Source organism: Cladophialophora immunda (genome assembly GCF_000835495.1).
Source record: "Cladophialophora immunda strain CBS 83496 unplaced genomic scaffold supercont1.1, whole genome shotgun sequence".
NCBI classification, from domain to species: Eukaryota; Fungi; Ascomycota; class Eurotiomycetes; order Chaetothyriales; family Herpotrichiellaceae; genus Cladophialophora; species Cladophialophora immunda.
Window position 1 is genome coordinate 1,786,522 of NW_015622541.1, and position 15,998 is coordinate 1,802,519.

The 15,998-nt window shown below is 52.7% G+C and overlaps 5 protein-coding genes across 6 annotated transcripts; 3 read left to right on the forward strand and 2 right to left on the reverse strand.

The window, feature by feature from the left end:
• Positions 1–16: 16 nt before the first annotated feature.
• PV07_00510 lies at positions 17–3,611 on the forward strand. Of its 2 annotated transcripts, XM_016386969.1 has the most exons (5): positions 17–396; positions 455–1,169; positions 1,224–1,844; positions 1,908–2,289; positions 2,344–3,611. In XM_016386969.1, the coding sequence occupies exons 1-5, from the start codon at positions 240–242 to the stop codon at positions 2,701–2,703; spliced, it is 2,235 nt and encodes a 744-aa protein (XP_016253897.1). In that variant the 5' UTR covers positions 17–239; the 3' UTR covers positions 2,704–3,611. The 2 variants fall into 2 exon arrangements, with proteins under 2 accessions (XP_016253897.1, XP_016253898.1); XM_016386970.1 differs by having other exon boundaries at positions 17–1,169.
• PV07_00511 (potassium uptake protein) lies at positions 3,521–7,218 on the reverse strand. Its single transcript, XM_016386971.1, has 3 exons — positions 6,406–7,218; positions 5,329–6,354; positions 3,521–5,276 (listed from the first exon to the last, which is right to left on the reverse strand). The coding sequence occupies exons 1-3, from the start codon at positions 6,625–6,627 to the stop codon at positions 4,080–4,082; spliced, it is 2,445 nt and encodes an 814-aa protein (XP_016253899.1). The 5' UTR covers positions 6,628–7,218; the 3' UTR covers positions 3,521–4,079.
• A 556-nt stretch (positions 7,219–7,774) lies between these two features.
• PV07_00512 (uncharacterized protein) lies at positions 7,775–8,639 on the forward strand (the record flags this gene model as incomplete). Its single annotated transcript, XM_016386972.1, has 2 exons — positions 7,775–8,382; positions 8,445–8,639. 2 exons carry the CDS (start codon positions 7,775–7,777, stop codon positions 8,572–8,574), a joined length of 738 nt encoding a protein of 245 aa, XP_016253900.1. The 3' UTR covers positions 8,575–8,639.
• Positions 8,640–12,333: 3,694 nt separating this feature from the next.
• On the forward strand, positions 12,334–13,344 carry PV07_00513 (uncharacterized protein). The gene has a single exon (XM_016386973.1). It carries the CDS (start codon positions 12,543–12,545, stop codon positions 13,161–13,163), a length of 621 nt encoding a protein of 206 aa, XP_016253901.1. The 5' UTR covers positions 12,334–12,542; the 3' UTR covers positions 13,164–13,344.
• A 525-nt stretch (positions 13,345–13,869) lies between these two features.
• On the reverse strand, positions 13,870–14,843 carry PV07_00514 (uncharacterized protein; the record flags this gene model as incomplete). The annotated part of the gene is made up of 2 exons (XM_016386974.1): positions 13,870–14,459; positions 14,540–14,843. 2 exons carry the CDS (start codon positions 14,841–14,843, stop codon positions 13,870–13,872), a joined length of 894 nt encoding a protein of 297 aa, XP_016253902.1.
• Positions 14,844–15,998: the final 1,155 nt, after the last annotated feature.

Sequence of the window (15,998 nt, forward strand, 5' to 3'; positions counted from 1 at the left end):
ATTCAATTGGACTCGAACCTCCTCATCACCTGGCACGCTGGATCATGGCCCCGACAACACCCACAGCAACCTAGAACTGAACACCACCTGACTAATAGGCATGCCAATCGCTTAAAGTTCGCTGCAGTCCAAAACCCACCCTCGTGGCGACTCCCACCTGCCGTCCGCATGATCGGAACTCTCTTTTTCCTATCTCTCCAGCCGTCACCGAGTTGGCAAAATGCCACTTTCTGAACCTCATGGCTGGAGATTCAGAACAGAGCAGTGGAAAGCCCGCCCGGCCTTTTCGCAAGGGCTACCATAGAAGAGCACCTCGTGCCTGCGACGAATGCCGCCTGAGGAAGATCAAGTGCGACGGATCACTGCCTTGTGGCCCCTGCAGTGTTTCTGACGATGGTGAGTGGCGGCCACTTCTATCGCAGCTTGGAGGAGATCACTGCGCTGACGGCACCAGTCTGTTCCTACGACCCTGGGACTCGACCTCGGGAGACGCCCACCCAGAGGATTCGGAAGCTGGAGGCATGTCTACGGGCAGCACGAATGTCGCTGGTGCGGCTCAAGGCTCAGAATCAGATTCTCGCCAATACCGATATCGACTCGGTGCTCAACACGCTAGATAACTCGTACCCAGAGGCCTCGGACGACGGAGACTCCAGTGGCGGCGACGACAATGCCACCTCAGCCCGCTTAGCCAGCATGATGGGTAGAGCTGGTCGGTTCGTGCCTCTTTCACCCACCCAAACCACCTTCTATGGATCTTACTCCGGATATTCTTTCGTCTTCAAGACTCTAGAGCTGTTCCGGAGAATGCCTGACAGTGCAGCCTTGACGACTGAGACTCAGAATATCACTACAGCCTTGTTCAACGCACCGGTCGCGGATGCTGAAGCAGGCGCGCAGTACTCCTCGCAGTTCCAGAGTCTTCCGAGTCTATCTATCACGCTCAGTCTTCTGGACGTTGTCTTCACCAGATGTAATCCATTGATTCAGTTCGTCCACGAGGCCGATTTTCGAGACATGGTCAATCGCCTGTACAGCGAATCTGCGCTTCAATTTGGGGCATCAAGCCATAACTTCATGCCACTGTTCCATGGAATTCTTGCAATTGCACTATTGTTTGATGTGCGATCCCGCAAAAAGCATGGGTGCGAAGACATTGTCAACGAAGCGTACGTTTGCCCCCGTCCCTCGAATCGTGTCGGTGGCTGACCTTATGATCCAAGCACGAGGCATTTCCTTCTGGCTCGGAGGGAACTCGACGTTGCTCAGTGTGCTGATCTCATATCCATGCAGACAATACTATGTCTCATCTACTTTCTGGTCACAACATCTCGTCTGACTTCCGCATACACATATCTTGGCATTGCTTGTACGTCGGCTTTGAGGCTTGGCTTGCATAAAGACATCGGGAAAGATATCTCGATATCTGAAGTACAACAAGACGCCAGGCTCCGAATCATGCTTGCCGTGCTACAGTTCGACACTTTAGTCAGCATAGTTCTGGATTTGCCAACTCGCATCAATCCCAATTCCATCGACCCGGGTGTTATGGCCTCATTGAAAACGGACTTTGGCAAAAGGTCGGCCAGTGCTCGTGAGGCTGTTTCGGCGACTCACGCGAAACTTCTGGCATCAGCCAAGCACTTGGAATTGTTGAGCCTCACCGCAACAGGACTTCGAAGCATATTTAGCCACGGCACCCAGAAGGGCAAGCGCACAAAAGACCTAGTCTTTGACAATGTTGACTCCGTCAACATGAGAGGAGCTGAGGATTCATTCCGCAAATGGGCCAGAGCTTTGTCTTGCTTGCCTGTGATTCCCGACAAGCTTGAAGTGTCAGCAATGTACGTTTTATTTCCCTACCTCAGACTTCCTTGATCCCCGAAACTTCACTGACTACGCCACAGCATGAAATTCGAACTGGAAATGGCATTCTATTTTGGCCAATTCGTCTTATACCAACCATTCTTGCATTACCTCATACAGATGGCCGACGGTGCACCCATTACGAGGACTCAATCACAGCACGCACTAGCTTGTATCAAAATCGCAGCTACAACAATTAGTCGCGCTGAGGTGATGCATCAACGCGGTTTGCTTGCTCCCGCTTCCTGGAGTGTCATCTACACACTTTTCCTGGCGGTCATGTGCCTCCTGTTCCTGATAGCGACGCACAACGGCACATCCCGACCTAGTGAAGCATGGAAGAAGGGAGAATTGGGCATCAAGCTTCTGGCAACGATGCGTTGTTACGACAACGGTGCAGTCAGGTGTTTGTGGATCATCAAGGTAATTGGCCTTGATATTTATCTAACAAATCCCATGAAGCTAACTGGTCCAAAGATGGTTATTAAACAGCTCTCTCACACTGTGCAATTTGATGTTGATCAAATCGTCGCGAGCGCCGAATGTTTGTGCCCCTGCACAAGGTCGAATTTGATACCGACAGAATCACTGGACCGCAGACCATCACGCGATCGTTCAGACATCAACGCCGGGGCTAGTGGATATGCGACACCGGAAACGCCGCATGATGCACGTGCCTATCCATCGGTCTGGAACCGACCAGGCATGGACCAACTTCTGGCCTCTAATCAGGACTCACCACGGCATGATGCAGATTTCATTCTTGCCGAGGCCCAGGCCATCTCATTGACGTTACCTATCGACAATCTCGAATTATTCGCCTCGGAAGAGGTCTGACCGGAGATAAGAGCGCGCATCTAGCGAAAGGCTGCCAATTGTCGTGTGACAGGCTTCAGGCTGAGAGGACAACGATGTCAACCGGCCAACCACACTTTAAGTGATGATTTCGACGCCGAATCCTACGGATCTAGGGACGGACCCGCCTCGAAAACACGACTCAAGACTCAAACATCCGTTTTCTGCTTGAGGGGGATCTTCTTTGCAGAGGTCGAGCATGGATTGCAGACGGGACGGTTCTCGGAGTGAAGAGGACGCCACGCCCCTCGTATGCTCCAAGCTCTTGCTCTTTTGGTGTCCTGATCCAAGTGTCATGCCAAAGGCAAACGTTTCCTTATAATGTGTGTCCATTGGGAAAAGGCGAAGCATTAACCATGAGGTCACAGACTCAAGCGAATGCATCGCCTGGGTTCCTTTCCTCACGCAAGACGCCCTTGTCTCGAGAGTTGCCGTGTACAGGTGAATGGCGTTCGTCGAGGCTTGGGATGGCAGTGGGATTTGGCGGGCCATTGGAGAGGGACACGGACGAACAGGGGGAGCGCGCGCGAACAGCGAAAGGAAAGGCCACGGTCACGAGCTCCCAGAATGCGAGGCTGAACAGCCCCTGAAATCCGGTACTTTTTCCCGCCGGCAATGCTGCTCCGTCCTGACGTCCCTGTCCTTTTTTCGCCCTGGGGGATTGATTGCACGATGCTACTCCGGAGTACATGGATTTTGAAGCTGCTTGTTATATCGTCGCAGCATTGCGGCGTGATCATGTACCTAGCATTTCTTGAACAAATGACATCTCTATTATATGGTATGATATGATTCGACGTGGAACCGTGCATCGATATGCCCCATTGTTCGAGATGCCGGCGTGTCATGAAGACGTACATACATACATACATTAGCAAATCGCCGAGTTCCTGCCCGCTCGTCTCCTGACTGCGCAATATCTGGAGGCGCTGGATTCATTTGGCTGGGATTTTTTTCATCGCCGCAGCTGTCCTGCGGCGCCCAAAAGTGTCTCTCGTTCGTCAGTCGTGAGTGCTGTCCGACCCGTTCCCATCTGCCGGCTCTGGCTGGGTCTATGTCCATCTCGTGGGTCGGAAAGACCAGAAGATCAACAATGACCCAAGTAAAACGAAGGAGATTCGTGAAGCCTAAACGGTTGTCGTCTCTCGTCGCATCCCAATCCAACAAATCCATGTATCTCAAACTTTTATTTGTTCCCATTCCCCTTAGTATCCTCTTCGCCTTTCCTCTTGGATTTGTCCTCGTTGATATGAATGCGAAGATTGGGTCGGGGGCCAGATCGTCCCCGTTTCCGGAGTGAGCGCTCCAAAAACTCCTTTTCTCCTTCCTCTTCTTTTCATTTCGCCGAATACTCGCCTCTACATCTCCTTCAAAAAGCCCACTTCAATAAGCTTCTCCGTCGGCACGGCGAGATTGGACATCTTGGTCCTTGTGTTGTCCTTCATCCACAGAAACAGCGCCAAGATTGTCCTTCTGGCGTAATTCGTGCCGTGTTTGATGGTCAACTGCTCCTTGCCCATAATGTACATTACCTTGTACCCGAATGCGCGGTCCAGACGCGCAAGGGCTTCCGTCCGCTTTTCCAGGTCGGGGTTCTGGTGGCCTAGGTGGGCCTTTTGTGGGAATTGGAATTTGTCGTCGGTTTCGGCGCCCGTGCCCGTGCTGTTCTCGCTGCCTGTTGTGGTGACATCTTCAATAGCGCATTCGTCACCCACGAGCACAGAATTGTCGTTGCTTTGCGGTTTTGATTTGTGTTCGGAAAGTATGTATGCTCGGATCTGCTCATAGATGACAAAGGCAAGGTCGGGCGTGATAACTTCGTCGTTATAGCCATATCTCACCACCAAACGGTAGCAGTGCGGGATAGCCAGTCTCGAGACAGTGTGCCGCTCAGATGGTGGCACGGAAGGCGTCTCCAACGGGCGGAGGTGGAAAAATACCGACACCTCAGGCATCGCGGTGAGTTTGATAGCAAATTGGCTGAAGACGATTGGAGTCGTCTCACCACCCTTGTCGAAGAAGATGCCAAATCCGTTGATGGTGCTCAGGGCCGTACCATGGAATCTTTCGGTTAGATGTAGACCATCAGGCCCTTTCTTTATGAAATGAGAGGTCGGGAACCGATCGCCAGCCTCAGCAAACCACTGCTGCTCCTTTCCGAAGCGCCAGAGCATAAACACCATGCCCAAAACAAATGCTAGCGTAAGAGTAAACCAGGCTCCATCCGGCACTTTCGTAAGGGCTGAAGAAAGAAAGGTGCCGTCCATGCAAGCGATCGTAAGCCAAGGGAGAAAAACGAGATATGGACTGAAACGCCACACAAAAATGGCTGTCAACGAGACCATGCACGTGTCGAAGAATGTGACGAACATGACGCAAACGCCATAAGCATTTCCTAACGAGGTCGTGTTGTTGTAAATTGAGGCCACAAGGATTGTGCCAATCATGAGAAGCCAATTGGCGAGGGGGATGTAAAGCTGGCCATGGAAGATCTTTGAGGTATGTTTCACCGTAAGTTGCGGAAAATATGACAATTTCATGACTTGGTGGAGAAGCTGAGTGTATTAGCCAAATGTCGCCTTGCATCACTATTATACATCTGCTCACCTGGAACGTGGCTGTGATAATAGCTTGTGAAGCTACAATTGCCGCCAGAATGGCGATAATGAGGGAGGGATAGATGGTGCCTGGAGGTGCAGCCTCGAAGAATGGATTCGAGTATGCTTCCGGATGGACGCTTATATAGGCGGCTTGGCCGATATACGCCAAAAGGAGACATGGGAACGTATAGCATAGCCAGCTGAGCTGGATCGCTCTGCGGCTAAATGCTCCCAAGTCCGCAAACAGCGCCTCGACCCCCGTGAAGGCCAGCAAAACACCACCCAGCATTCTCCATCCATGTTCGCCGTGATGGATCAGAAATTCGAAGGCATATCCAGGGTTGAAAGCCCGAAAGACAGAGGCGTCATAATTAACTAGGTTGTAAATTCCGAAGACGGCATTGAAACCAAGCCAGATAATAACGATAGGAGAAAAGGCGAATGTAATCTTGGTGATGCCAAAAGGTTGAATGAGGAAGAGGAGGACAAGAATAGCGTCAGTAATTCCGATAATGGCACCTTTCGAGATGCTAGGATTGACCACCCGAGCCCCTTGAACAGCGCCGAGAACGGACTGGGCGGGCGTGAGTACGCCATCGGAGAGGACCATAGAAACAGCCAAAACGCCCATGGTCTTCAGGATGCCGCGTGCTAAGCGACTTGTTTCGAAGCCCTTGCGCATGACACGCCCAGCGCTTTCGAGGTCGCCCGAGGCATGCCTCTTTATCCTAATCAGAGAGGCTTCTCTTGGGTCGCGATTCGTAATGTTCATATAGCGACTGAGGAGGGAGTACGTGCTGAACGTCCCCCCCTCGCCCTCGTTATCCGCATGCAGAATGATGATAATGTATTTGACGGTGACCATCATGATAAGTGACCAGAGGATTAGAGACAAGACGCCAATGAGGTCCTCGTTTGACGGCGCAGAGGTGAAGGTCGACGAGTAGACGTAGAGAGGACTGGTACCGATGTCTCCGTAAATGACTCCAATCGACTGATAGGCGAGCCAGAGGAGCATCTTGCCACTGAAGACCTATGATCGGATCAGTTGAGTAGCTGGAGAGGCGCGGCGAGCAAGACGCACCTGCTTCTCCTTGAAGTCGCCTTCTTTTTGCAGCCCGGGGTCTTCATCTTGTTGCAGCGACCTTGAGCGGTAGAGACTCAGGTCATGGGAAGATCGCCTCGAGCGCATGTTGTAGATCCCATCATCGTGGGTGTAGATCGAGGTCGAATCGGCGGGCCGCCCTTCTTTTCCCTGGACCTCATTTTTGGGATGAACGTCGTCAGCAATGCGAATCGTAGCCATTGCGATGAGCAGAACTGATGTTTAGACTGTGCAAGACAGCAACAGAGGGAGAAAAAGAGAGAAAAACACGGCCGGAGACTGAGAACGCGAGAAATAGAAAGTGGGCTGGCCCGCCTGGTTTTTTAAGGCAAAGGGACAACCGGATCATGGATGGTGGGACATCACATCACCGACTCATCAAAGCTCGGCCAGACCGGGCGGGCAAATGATCCAGTGAATCGATCATGGTCGAGCATGTGCTGAAGGATAGATAGGCTTAGGAGCTTGGCTCTATCAGGTCAAGGACAGACCAGTCGCCGCAAAATCCCTGCGGTGTAGCTTTCTCAGCGGCCAGTATGCAAGTCGGTGGCATCCGTCATGTAACCAGGTTAGTCAGGTCGCGATGGGAGATATTGCTCTGCTCTCCCAAGGGAATGCAGGGGTTGGTGGGCACTGGGCAGTCTGGAGGGACCAGGCATTGGAGCGCAGCCCGAATTGGAATGTAGATGCATTGTTTCTGCCGCCGCCTGCAGGCAACCAAGCACGGTCCGTGAGTACTCGTACGGACGCAGGGATTTCCGTCAGAAGGGCAAAGGGCGAGGGAGGGAGCTGGGGACGGGATGAGGTGGCCTTGTTGCTGTTGATGGAGCTGTGCGCAGTGGGAGAAATGCCTGCGCCGATCTTGGCAGCACACTGCGCTGTTCCGTCTAAGCAGCTGCGGGCGATTGGCCGTCGCACTTACATTGGTATGAGAGATTTTCTGTTGAGTGGAGTCTCATTCCACCTCATTCCTACCGGCGAGACGGAACAGGCAATGGAAAGCTTATGTTCACTCTGGATCAGGATGCCAGTCTGCATCAGTCTCACCCGTGCCGCCGTGTCGAGCAGCTCCCTGAGTCCCTGCCCACGACCCTGAAGACCACCCCGAGCCACAAAGTCAGCCAGAGAGCCAGCGTGGACATCTCCACTGTTGCTGTTATGTAAAAGGGACCTTTATCCATGTCTGTGAGCATGAGCCATTTCTCCCATCTGACCTGACGAGGAGGATGCAGCGAAAAAGCATACAAGAAGGTACTTGTGGCGGTATGAGGGGGTGCTCGTCCGCTACCATGCTTTTCTCCCTCTTTCAGGTGGGTTCTCTTCAAGTTTGCTCCTTGGGTTCTCCTCCATGGCCACGGCTCCCCAGCCCCGTCCTCCTCCCTCCAATTCAGGCGGACACAGGACCGTTATCACAGTCTGCGTCATCGTAGCGATCCTTGGTCTCATCGTCTTCGCGGCCATCTGGGTGAGACGTCACAGCCCTCTCCGCAGGCTCGACGAGATACAACTCCAGGCCGAACTGCAACGCTCAGGACTACGGCGGCGTCGGCGTCAACAAGAAAAACACCAGGAAAGGGGTATCAGCATCTCCCTGCTCCAGACCATACCGATCGTCAAATACGATGGAAACCCTGGCAAAATCCGCCGCGTTAAGAGCTTGGACTTGGAGAAGGGACACTTGCGCCGAGATGCTCGGAACTGGTCTTTAGAGCAGAGCCAACAGAACATCAAAGGAATGCACGCAGAAATGGCCGAAATCGACAGAGCACCTCGCAGACAACCAAAGGATGGCAACATGAAAAACCCCTACCTCGAACCCGAAGAGCCAGAATGCCCCATCTGCGCACAACCGTTTGTGAAGAATGAATTTCTGCGAGTCCTTCCATGTGGTCATCGACACCATCAGAGATGTGTTGACAGGTGGCTGCTGGGCTACAGCGGAACATGTCCCGTGTGGTAGGTGGTGCCCAGAGTACTCGGTACTTGTCTGGAAAAGATAGCTAATTTCTTTCTGACAGTCGTGTGCATATGGACGCTTTCTACCCGCAGTCAGAGGAGCCACCCACCGTTCTAACGAAGCCGGAACCCGTGATGGTGATTGGAGAAGATCTCGAAAGTAGCCAGCATCACCGACCAGATCTATTATGAACACTAGATTATACTATCTAATCGCATGAGCGTGTTAGGCATGTGGAGCAAATGATATCAACGCCATCCAAGTGGCATCCTACTGTGCTTCATCCACAACAGTCCAAAACGTTGCCAGGTGCTCATCTTCACGTAGCACGTCTGATACCACGTATCCTTTATTCGTGCTCTCCGTCGATACCGGGTGGCCTTTGCCCATTGGTGTCACTAAGCCCCGGCGATTACAAAGTTAGCTGCATATGGTTCACGGGCCTGTTCGTCTTTCTGGCGGGAGGCCGCGGATTCTGTCAGGTCGTTTCCCCTCCTTGTTACGTGGTCTTCTGCATGTCTGGCTATACTGAGATTGTCCCGCTAATCTTCGCTTAAGCGTGGTCTCGCTCTAGCCGATTGCTACGAGGATGAACAATCTTGAGAAATGGCAAGGCGACCTTCGCGAGTGACCAAGACGGGATTTGACGGATTGATTTCCCTAGTGATGTCCATCTATGAACTCTATGCCTTGGACCCTTTGTGTTGGATCTCCCGCCAATACACTCATCACTTCGCCGGCATGGGGTCCTCGGTTTCGTCAAAATAGACTTGTCCGTCCCCCGTTACCAGGTCTTTATCCTTTATCTTTCGAGACCAAAATGCTTGAGCCGAGCGTTTCTAGTCTCGTATAACACTTGCTTCCCAAGTCACCCAGATTAGATCTTGCTCCAGCACCCTTTGGCCTTTGAAAGAATGAAAGGGATGGTGGGCGTTACGCGATAGACTCGTTCTTTGCGGCTCTGTCCGCCGCAGGGCTGCAGCTCCTTTTGCCTTTGCTCCAACCAGGCCGCTCAAGTACATGCAGAAAGTTCCGCATGAGGTACCGACGCGAGTAGGCGATTCGGGTGTTGGATTGAGGCACATGTGTCGTGTCTACAGGTGCTTAAGTAGGTTGACAGCACGGCTGCCAAAGCCTCACAACCTCGACATCCAGCCGAGGATAGACTCACGATCCTGCTTCTTCAACCTTCCTGCCACATTGAGATTCCTAGAATTAAACGACACCCGGCAGAGAAGAACAATCTGTGCGGAGACAAATGACCAATCTTCTACAATCATGACAACCAAAACCATGGACTTGCCACTTCACTTTCACCTCGTCTCGCTCAACTGCCGCACCCTTTCCGAGTCTACCTTGATTCCCTCTGCAGCTTGGCGGACACTTCGCTCACAGATCCGCCCATAAATATCTCTTCCTCCTCCCTTCAACCCAATCTCTTCGTCTCTTTCCCCATCTCTCACCGTGTCCTGCGCAGGAGAGGCACCTTCGCGCGGTGCAGGGCGTGAGTACCCAGCCCGGCTGGGGAAACCAAGACCTCTCCAAAGGTGGTGGACAGTGTAACAATGTAACAACCACAGGAACCTTTTCGGGTCTTTTGCTTACATTGCGCCACAGGTAAGTTGACTGGTCCCCTATGGCCGTCTTCCGCTAATAATATCATCGAAGCTCTTCCCCACAAGCGCGGACATCAGCTCGCTTGACCAGCGCTGTGTCGATTCTGCTGGAAAGATGCAACACGACCGTAGCTCTTTCAACAGGGAACCTGCGACAAGTTATTCTCTACAGAACTTCATCTCCGGATCGGACTCTTGCCTACCAAATGTCCCGAGGTCTCTCTGCTCGGCAGAATTGGCTTGCTTCCGCCTCCCGTTTTCAAGATCAAAGACAGAAACAATACTGCTGATCGCACCAATCACACTCAAAAAGAAAGAAAAGCCCTTCTCGTCCTTCGACCTGAAGAAGAAAAAAACAGACCGACCCGCTGTTTAGACCAACCGCACAATCCAACGTCCTATCCGCTACTCGGGTTTGAGCCCAACCTGGGTATCTTGATGGCCAATAGGACCACTCTGCTTTCGCCCTCCAGCGACAAGCCTTTCCTGTTCACTGGGGCTCGGGTTCTCCCTGACTCCTCAATCAAAAATCATCGTCGAGTCACCGCCACCTCCGGGGTTGACTAGAAATCAAATCACACAGCAATGGCTAGACGTTCTTCTCGCACAGAGAGGCGTTCCCACGGCAATCGACTGTCACGCCCGGTGTCTCCTTTATCGATGATGTCCATGGACCTCATCACATCGTCCGGCACACAGTGCCCCCTTGAGACAGAACCGGTTTCAGTACCAGCGAATCTCGGACCGGTGCGGCTACAACACACAGCCAGATACTCCATGAAAGAGAGCGTGCAGCTCCAAATCGACCTTTCCGCCGAACATATCCCACAGACTTTCATCCAAGACAGCGAAAGTCACCGAGCGATTTGTCTGGAGGTCGACAGTCGAACTCGCACATTACCAGCTCGCATAGTGCTTCTTCGACCGGATCGCGCGGGAACAAGACATTTGCCGCCCGAAGTCGAAGGCTCTCAACACGACAAACAAAGTGCAACGACAACTCTCGCCAATGACAACAGAGAGCAATCGCGCTTCTTGAGCATCTGGGCCAGACGACAACAACAACGACAGCTTCACCACCGAGCCGCATCATCATCAGCACGTGGGGCCTGCTCTCATGCTCACTGCTAGATCTCGGCAAACAGGCCCTCGAAGGCATGTGGGACCGAGGACTTTGACGGTATGAGGGTGGGCAAGCAAGCCAAAAAAGCGAGGGTGGGAGTGTTGATGGAGGATCTTGACCGTTCTTCTGCTTCTTTTCTTCTCTATCGACCAGAGGGCTAGGGAGCAGACAACAAGATGGAAGCCCTAAGTGAAGGAAATTCCTGTACACTAACAAATGAGGTCCCCATGATACACCGACCATAACAAAATACCAACCCAATTGTATGAGTACCAAACAAACCTTCATTCTCTTGCACTTTAATTCAGATTGATTGCCGGCAGTAATACTGGAGTCCTGCCGAGTCCGCGGTGCATGCTGGCGGTGTTTGTCGCCGTCTTCTCACTGAGCGGTACCAGTTTTTCTTCCCTAGCGTAGGCATCCATCTCTTGGGGTGAATTTGCGCAGTAGCGCCCTGTGTGTGGCTGTGCGACAACGCCCATTCTCCGCGGTTTTGCTCCTACCATGTTCCGGGCCTCGAGCCTCGTCTCGTGTGGGCCATGCTTTATGCACGGCTGTGATGAATCCTCAGCCTCGTGCCGGCGACGACGTCGTAACGAGTCTCATGCACTAGTTTGGCCGCCTAGTTGGTACACCGCCTTTTTCCCGCGCCTGCGCCCGATTTATATGTGACGCCCGACCACGTCGGCCTTGGCGGAAACCTCATCAAACCCGTGGGAACTTCTTGGTCGACGCGTCGTAGTTGGGAGGAATGCTCGTCTGTTCGCGACGTCCTTCTGGCTTCAGTTGCGCAGCAGCCGCGTGAAGTGACCAGAACTAGCCAGGCCGAACCATGCGTTGTCGTCGCCCATGCCTCGTTTGAACTTCGCTCTTAAGGACCCTCTCTCAATCAGGTAACTCCCGCAGATCCACCGTTCATGCAGTGTTCGCATCATTCCGGAGTGGAAGCTAAATTAACGCGACCAATCAGTGCAATCTTATCTCAACCTCAGCCCTGCGCCTGAAGAAGTGGTGAGGGCTAGTATACCAGCGCATAGAGCTTGACAGTTGTCGCGCAGATGTCTGGAAGCGGTGAGGCTCATGAGAAAGAGATGGTGGTGTGAGGCGGCACAGTTCGGAATTGCTGGCTCGTGGGGAAGCCGAGTTCTGACGTAATTGGTCTGAATGCTCATCGCAGCTCGTGCTGTTCATACGAGCATCGTATGAGCGAACAGAACGATTCGGACAGTGCAAAACAGCCTTCCTCGGCGCTGCTGGCTGTTGTCCTTTGTTCTTCCACTCATATCTCGCCTCCAATTTGACAAAGCCGTGGTTGTATGCCCAAACACCACCTCCCAAACCCTTCACCACCATCGCTTACTAGCTGCACGAACGGACAGCATTGCGCCCCGACACCGGCGACCAAGTCAGCCTCCCCCCAATGGCTCCCAAAACAGCACTCCTTGTGGTCGACATGCAGGCCATCTTCGAGCCCATGACTACAATTGCTCTCCCGAATATCATCAAACTGTGCGAGCATTTTTCAAAAACTTCGGCGCCCATCGTATTCACCAAACACGGCCATCCGAAGGACGAAATGGTCGCAAATTCACGCAGTCAGCTGGTTCGGAAATGGGGCGTGTCAGGCTCAATCGGAGAAGGATCTCCAGAAGGAGAGATGCTGCCCGAGCTGCATAAGTTTCTGCCCAAGAACTTTAGAACAAAGCACGTCACAATTGGAGAGTCCCTACCAGAGCCCACGTCGCCCGAGTTCCCTAAGCTCGTGCCGAAGAACACCTATGATAGCTTCATCCACACCCCCTTGTCAAGGATACTGGAGCATGCACAGATCGAGCGTGTAATTGTCGTTGGAGTGATGACGGATTGTTGCTGCGATACATCTGCTAGAGCTGCTTTCAATCGTGGGTATGAGACATGGCTCATTAGTGATGCTTGTGGAAGTGCGAATGATCGACAACATAAAGCTGGACTTAGAGGGTTCGAATTCGCGTTTGGCGAGGTGATGACCACGAAGGAAGCGATGGAACGGCTGGCAACGTGAGTTGAAGTGCTGATGGATGGTTGCACTGCTTAAGGCTGGGCTGAGGAAATGTATCAGTCAGGGGGGGGCACCACCTCTGGACAGAACCCATTTCGCAGCTCGCAGGAGTGGGATTTGGCCTGCGGTCGTGCTTATTAGTGAATGCCTCAAAATGCAAAAGCTCTGCGTCTCAAACCATCAATGTGACTGATCTTCTTCGAATCCGCTATTTCACACTGTCGCTGAATAATATACAAGCTTTTCCTCCTCGATGAGCTTGTTGCCGTCGTCACTCTCGTCAAACTCTTCCTGTCGCTCCCACGCTTTGCTCACCGATCGTCCGCCGCAGCACGAATCGGCAGGTGAAGGTAGCTGAGGAGTCGAGAGGCGCAGAAACGAAGGGAGAGAAAAGAGGTAGAACATACTAGGTTTGAAGAAAATCAAATCTATGTTTGAGTTGTTTGCCAAAGGAAGAATCAAGTACAATGTCATTGCTAACTGCAAGAGTGCTTGCGTCCGTTTGATTCGCATAGCAAGAGCGAAGCACGATCTTTTCTCTCGTCCTCATTATCATTGTCATTCTCATCATCATTGGAAAAAAAGCAAAATGCTATGAGCATAGCAGTCAATCGCCGCAGTTCATCACGACCATGAATCGGTTGTACCCTCTACCACAACTCGCTATACCGGTCCTTCCCAGCTCCTTTTCCTATCCTAAGCCGCCATTCTAGCACGAATTTCCATTTGAATTCCCCACAAAGACGACAAGAACAGCTGCGAAAGCAGCGGACGCCGCGAAACATTCAGCTCGTTTGGGTCGGGCAACCAGCGAGAGTACTGTGGAGAAGAGAAGGGTGCACGCTACGATAGCCGCCATCCTCTTCTTAGGGTCATTGATGAGATAGATTCCGAAGGCTGCAACGGTCGGGAGCACCGAGGCCAAAATAGTAGACAACGTGTCGATGGTGGTCGTGATATAGCTGTCAGGATAGTTGATGATGTGCTTATGTTTTCCGGCACCTGCCCACGCCTCGACGACCGCGATGGGGTCATGGAATTTGTGGCCAACGTGCTTATGGTAGACAGATTTTGCCATTTTATCGATGAATCTCGACAGGGCGTCTCTATCAGTGTGCAGCCCGGCCACTGAAGTCAGGTCCTTGATATTTTCCTCATCCCATGTTTCGAACTCATGAGCCGTCAGAAACGAGTCTCCACTGCCGGGCGGCTTCTCGAGCAACTCGTGGAGCGTGGCCAAGTCGGCCTTGTTTACAGGAGCAAGCCGGCAGAGGGAGGCAAATTGGAGAAGGGCTGTGTCTAGTAGGTGGGCACAAAGGCTGTCAACACAAGTCTTTTCCGAGGCATGGCTGCGGAAGGAGAGGTTCAGGGTGACGCACTGTACTCTCTGAGCAGGCCTCGCATCTCGAGGGTTCTGGTCCATTGCAGGCCAGTAAGGGGGTGCTCGTGTGGACCTTTCATAGCCGAAATGTCGGACTCGAATTCCTTCCTCAACGGATCGGCCGCGTTGCGGTCGTCCTCGATGGCTACCCGAAGAGCATGCTCGTGGTTCACAATCTCAGCCTGCAGGCAGAGCAGGTTCCTAGCATTCAGGATGAGAAATCTCCGGAAGATACAGAGCCCTGGATAAGATCCCATCACTCCTGCTAGTTCATTGTAGCCACCCATTGTCGAATTCTCCATCGTTGAAGCGTGCTAGGAACAGAAGAATGCCTCCTGAGAGACAGCCTTCATCGTGGGCGGACCGACGAAGAGCGCAGCGAGAAGCGGCAGAGTGAGGCTCAGACCCTCTTTCACCGCATGCAATGATGAGTTGGCAATCCGGCTGCATAATGTTACCCAAGGGCAGAGCAGACCAGTAACAGAGGCCGACGGTCGTGGTGTAGGGGACTAGAATGCTGCAGGCCCTGTGACGAATGAGTTGGGACATGGGCCAAGGGAGATGCAGCAGAGAGGTTCATGCGTGAGGAGAGCCACCAGTCAGACCCCAAACACTTCCAGATTGTAGTTTTGAGGGCACCGCCAATGGCGTCTCTCCACCCCAGGTCGAGGCGCGAGCGTAAGTGCGTGATACTGGTGATTGTGAGAAAGTGGCCAGGGTAGTTCACAGCAATAGCGAGGACTCAGGGGTCTACCTCGTACCCAGCGAAATGACCCGAAAAGCATAAAAGGACACTGACAGCCCACCTCGATCTTGCGCGAACACTTCTTCTCTCTTCGCAATTTTCCACGTTATCTGCCAGTTTCTTCCCACTGAACTCCGCCAAAATCGTCTTGGATCACGGACGCCAATCACATCCACATGGTGAGGGCTAGCAGAAGCGCTCCCTTGACTGTTTTTGGCAGGTCGTTACCGAAACAAAGCCTTACCTTGAAGAGACGTCCGTCCGATGCATGCTCACTATTTGAGCCACCTGCCTCTGTCTTCGACTGTATCTTCGAATCTTGATGCCTCCCTGTCTGTGATTTCATGAGTCTTGGGACAGATACATCCTTCCCTTCTGGGCGAAGTTGACGGCATCGCCATACCATCACGGCGACAGCACCGCGAAATGTTAGCGACCTAGCTGGGAGATGCGGATGAATCTCGGACGAAAGGGGATCGAGCACGCTACCTTTGGCGGCAAGAGGAGACATGGCCGGGTATCCTATCGGCCACGCGAATGGCCTACTACCCGCAAGAAGAGCCTTACACGACTTTAGCCAAGAAACTCAGCACCACCGCGGCGGACCGGAACGATTGCCCAAAATCCTCGAGTTGTTGTGACAAGTGCTATCCGCATCTTCATATGGGGAGACAGCAGCTGATGCCATGTTTGTGAACGGCTCCAGAACAAC

Coding starts and splice junctions, on each gene's coding strand:
- PV07_00511 (XM_016386971.1), bottom strand. CDS start 6,627: ATGGCTACGATTCGCATTGCTGACGACGTTCATCCCAAAAATGAGGTC. Junction 6,355..6,405: donor GCGACTTCAAGGAGAAGCAG/GTGCGTCTTGCT, acceptor ATCCGATCATAG/GTCTTCAGTGGCAAGATGCT. Junction 5,277..5,328: donor TTATCACAGCCACGTTCCAG/GTGAGCAGATGT, acceptor TAATACACTCAG/CTTCTCCACCAAGTCATGAA.
- PV07_00510 (XM_016386969.1), top strand. CDS start 240: ATGGCTGGAGATTCAGAACAGAGCAGTGGAAAGCCCGCCCGGCCTTTT. Junction 1,845..1,907: donor AAGCTTGAAGTGTCAGCAAT/GTACGTTTTATT, acceptor ACTACGCCACAG/CATGAAATTCGAACTGGAAA. Junction 2,290..2,343: donor GGTGTTTGTGGATCATCAAG/GTAATTGGCCTT, acceptor ACTGGTCCAAAG/ATGGTTATTAAACAGCTCTC.
- PV07_00513 (XM_016386973.1), top strand. CDS start 12,543: ATGGCTCCCAAAACAGCACTCCTTGTGGTCGACATGCAGGCCATCTTC.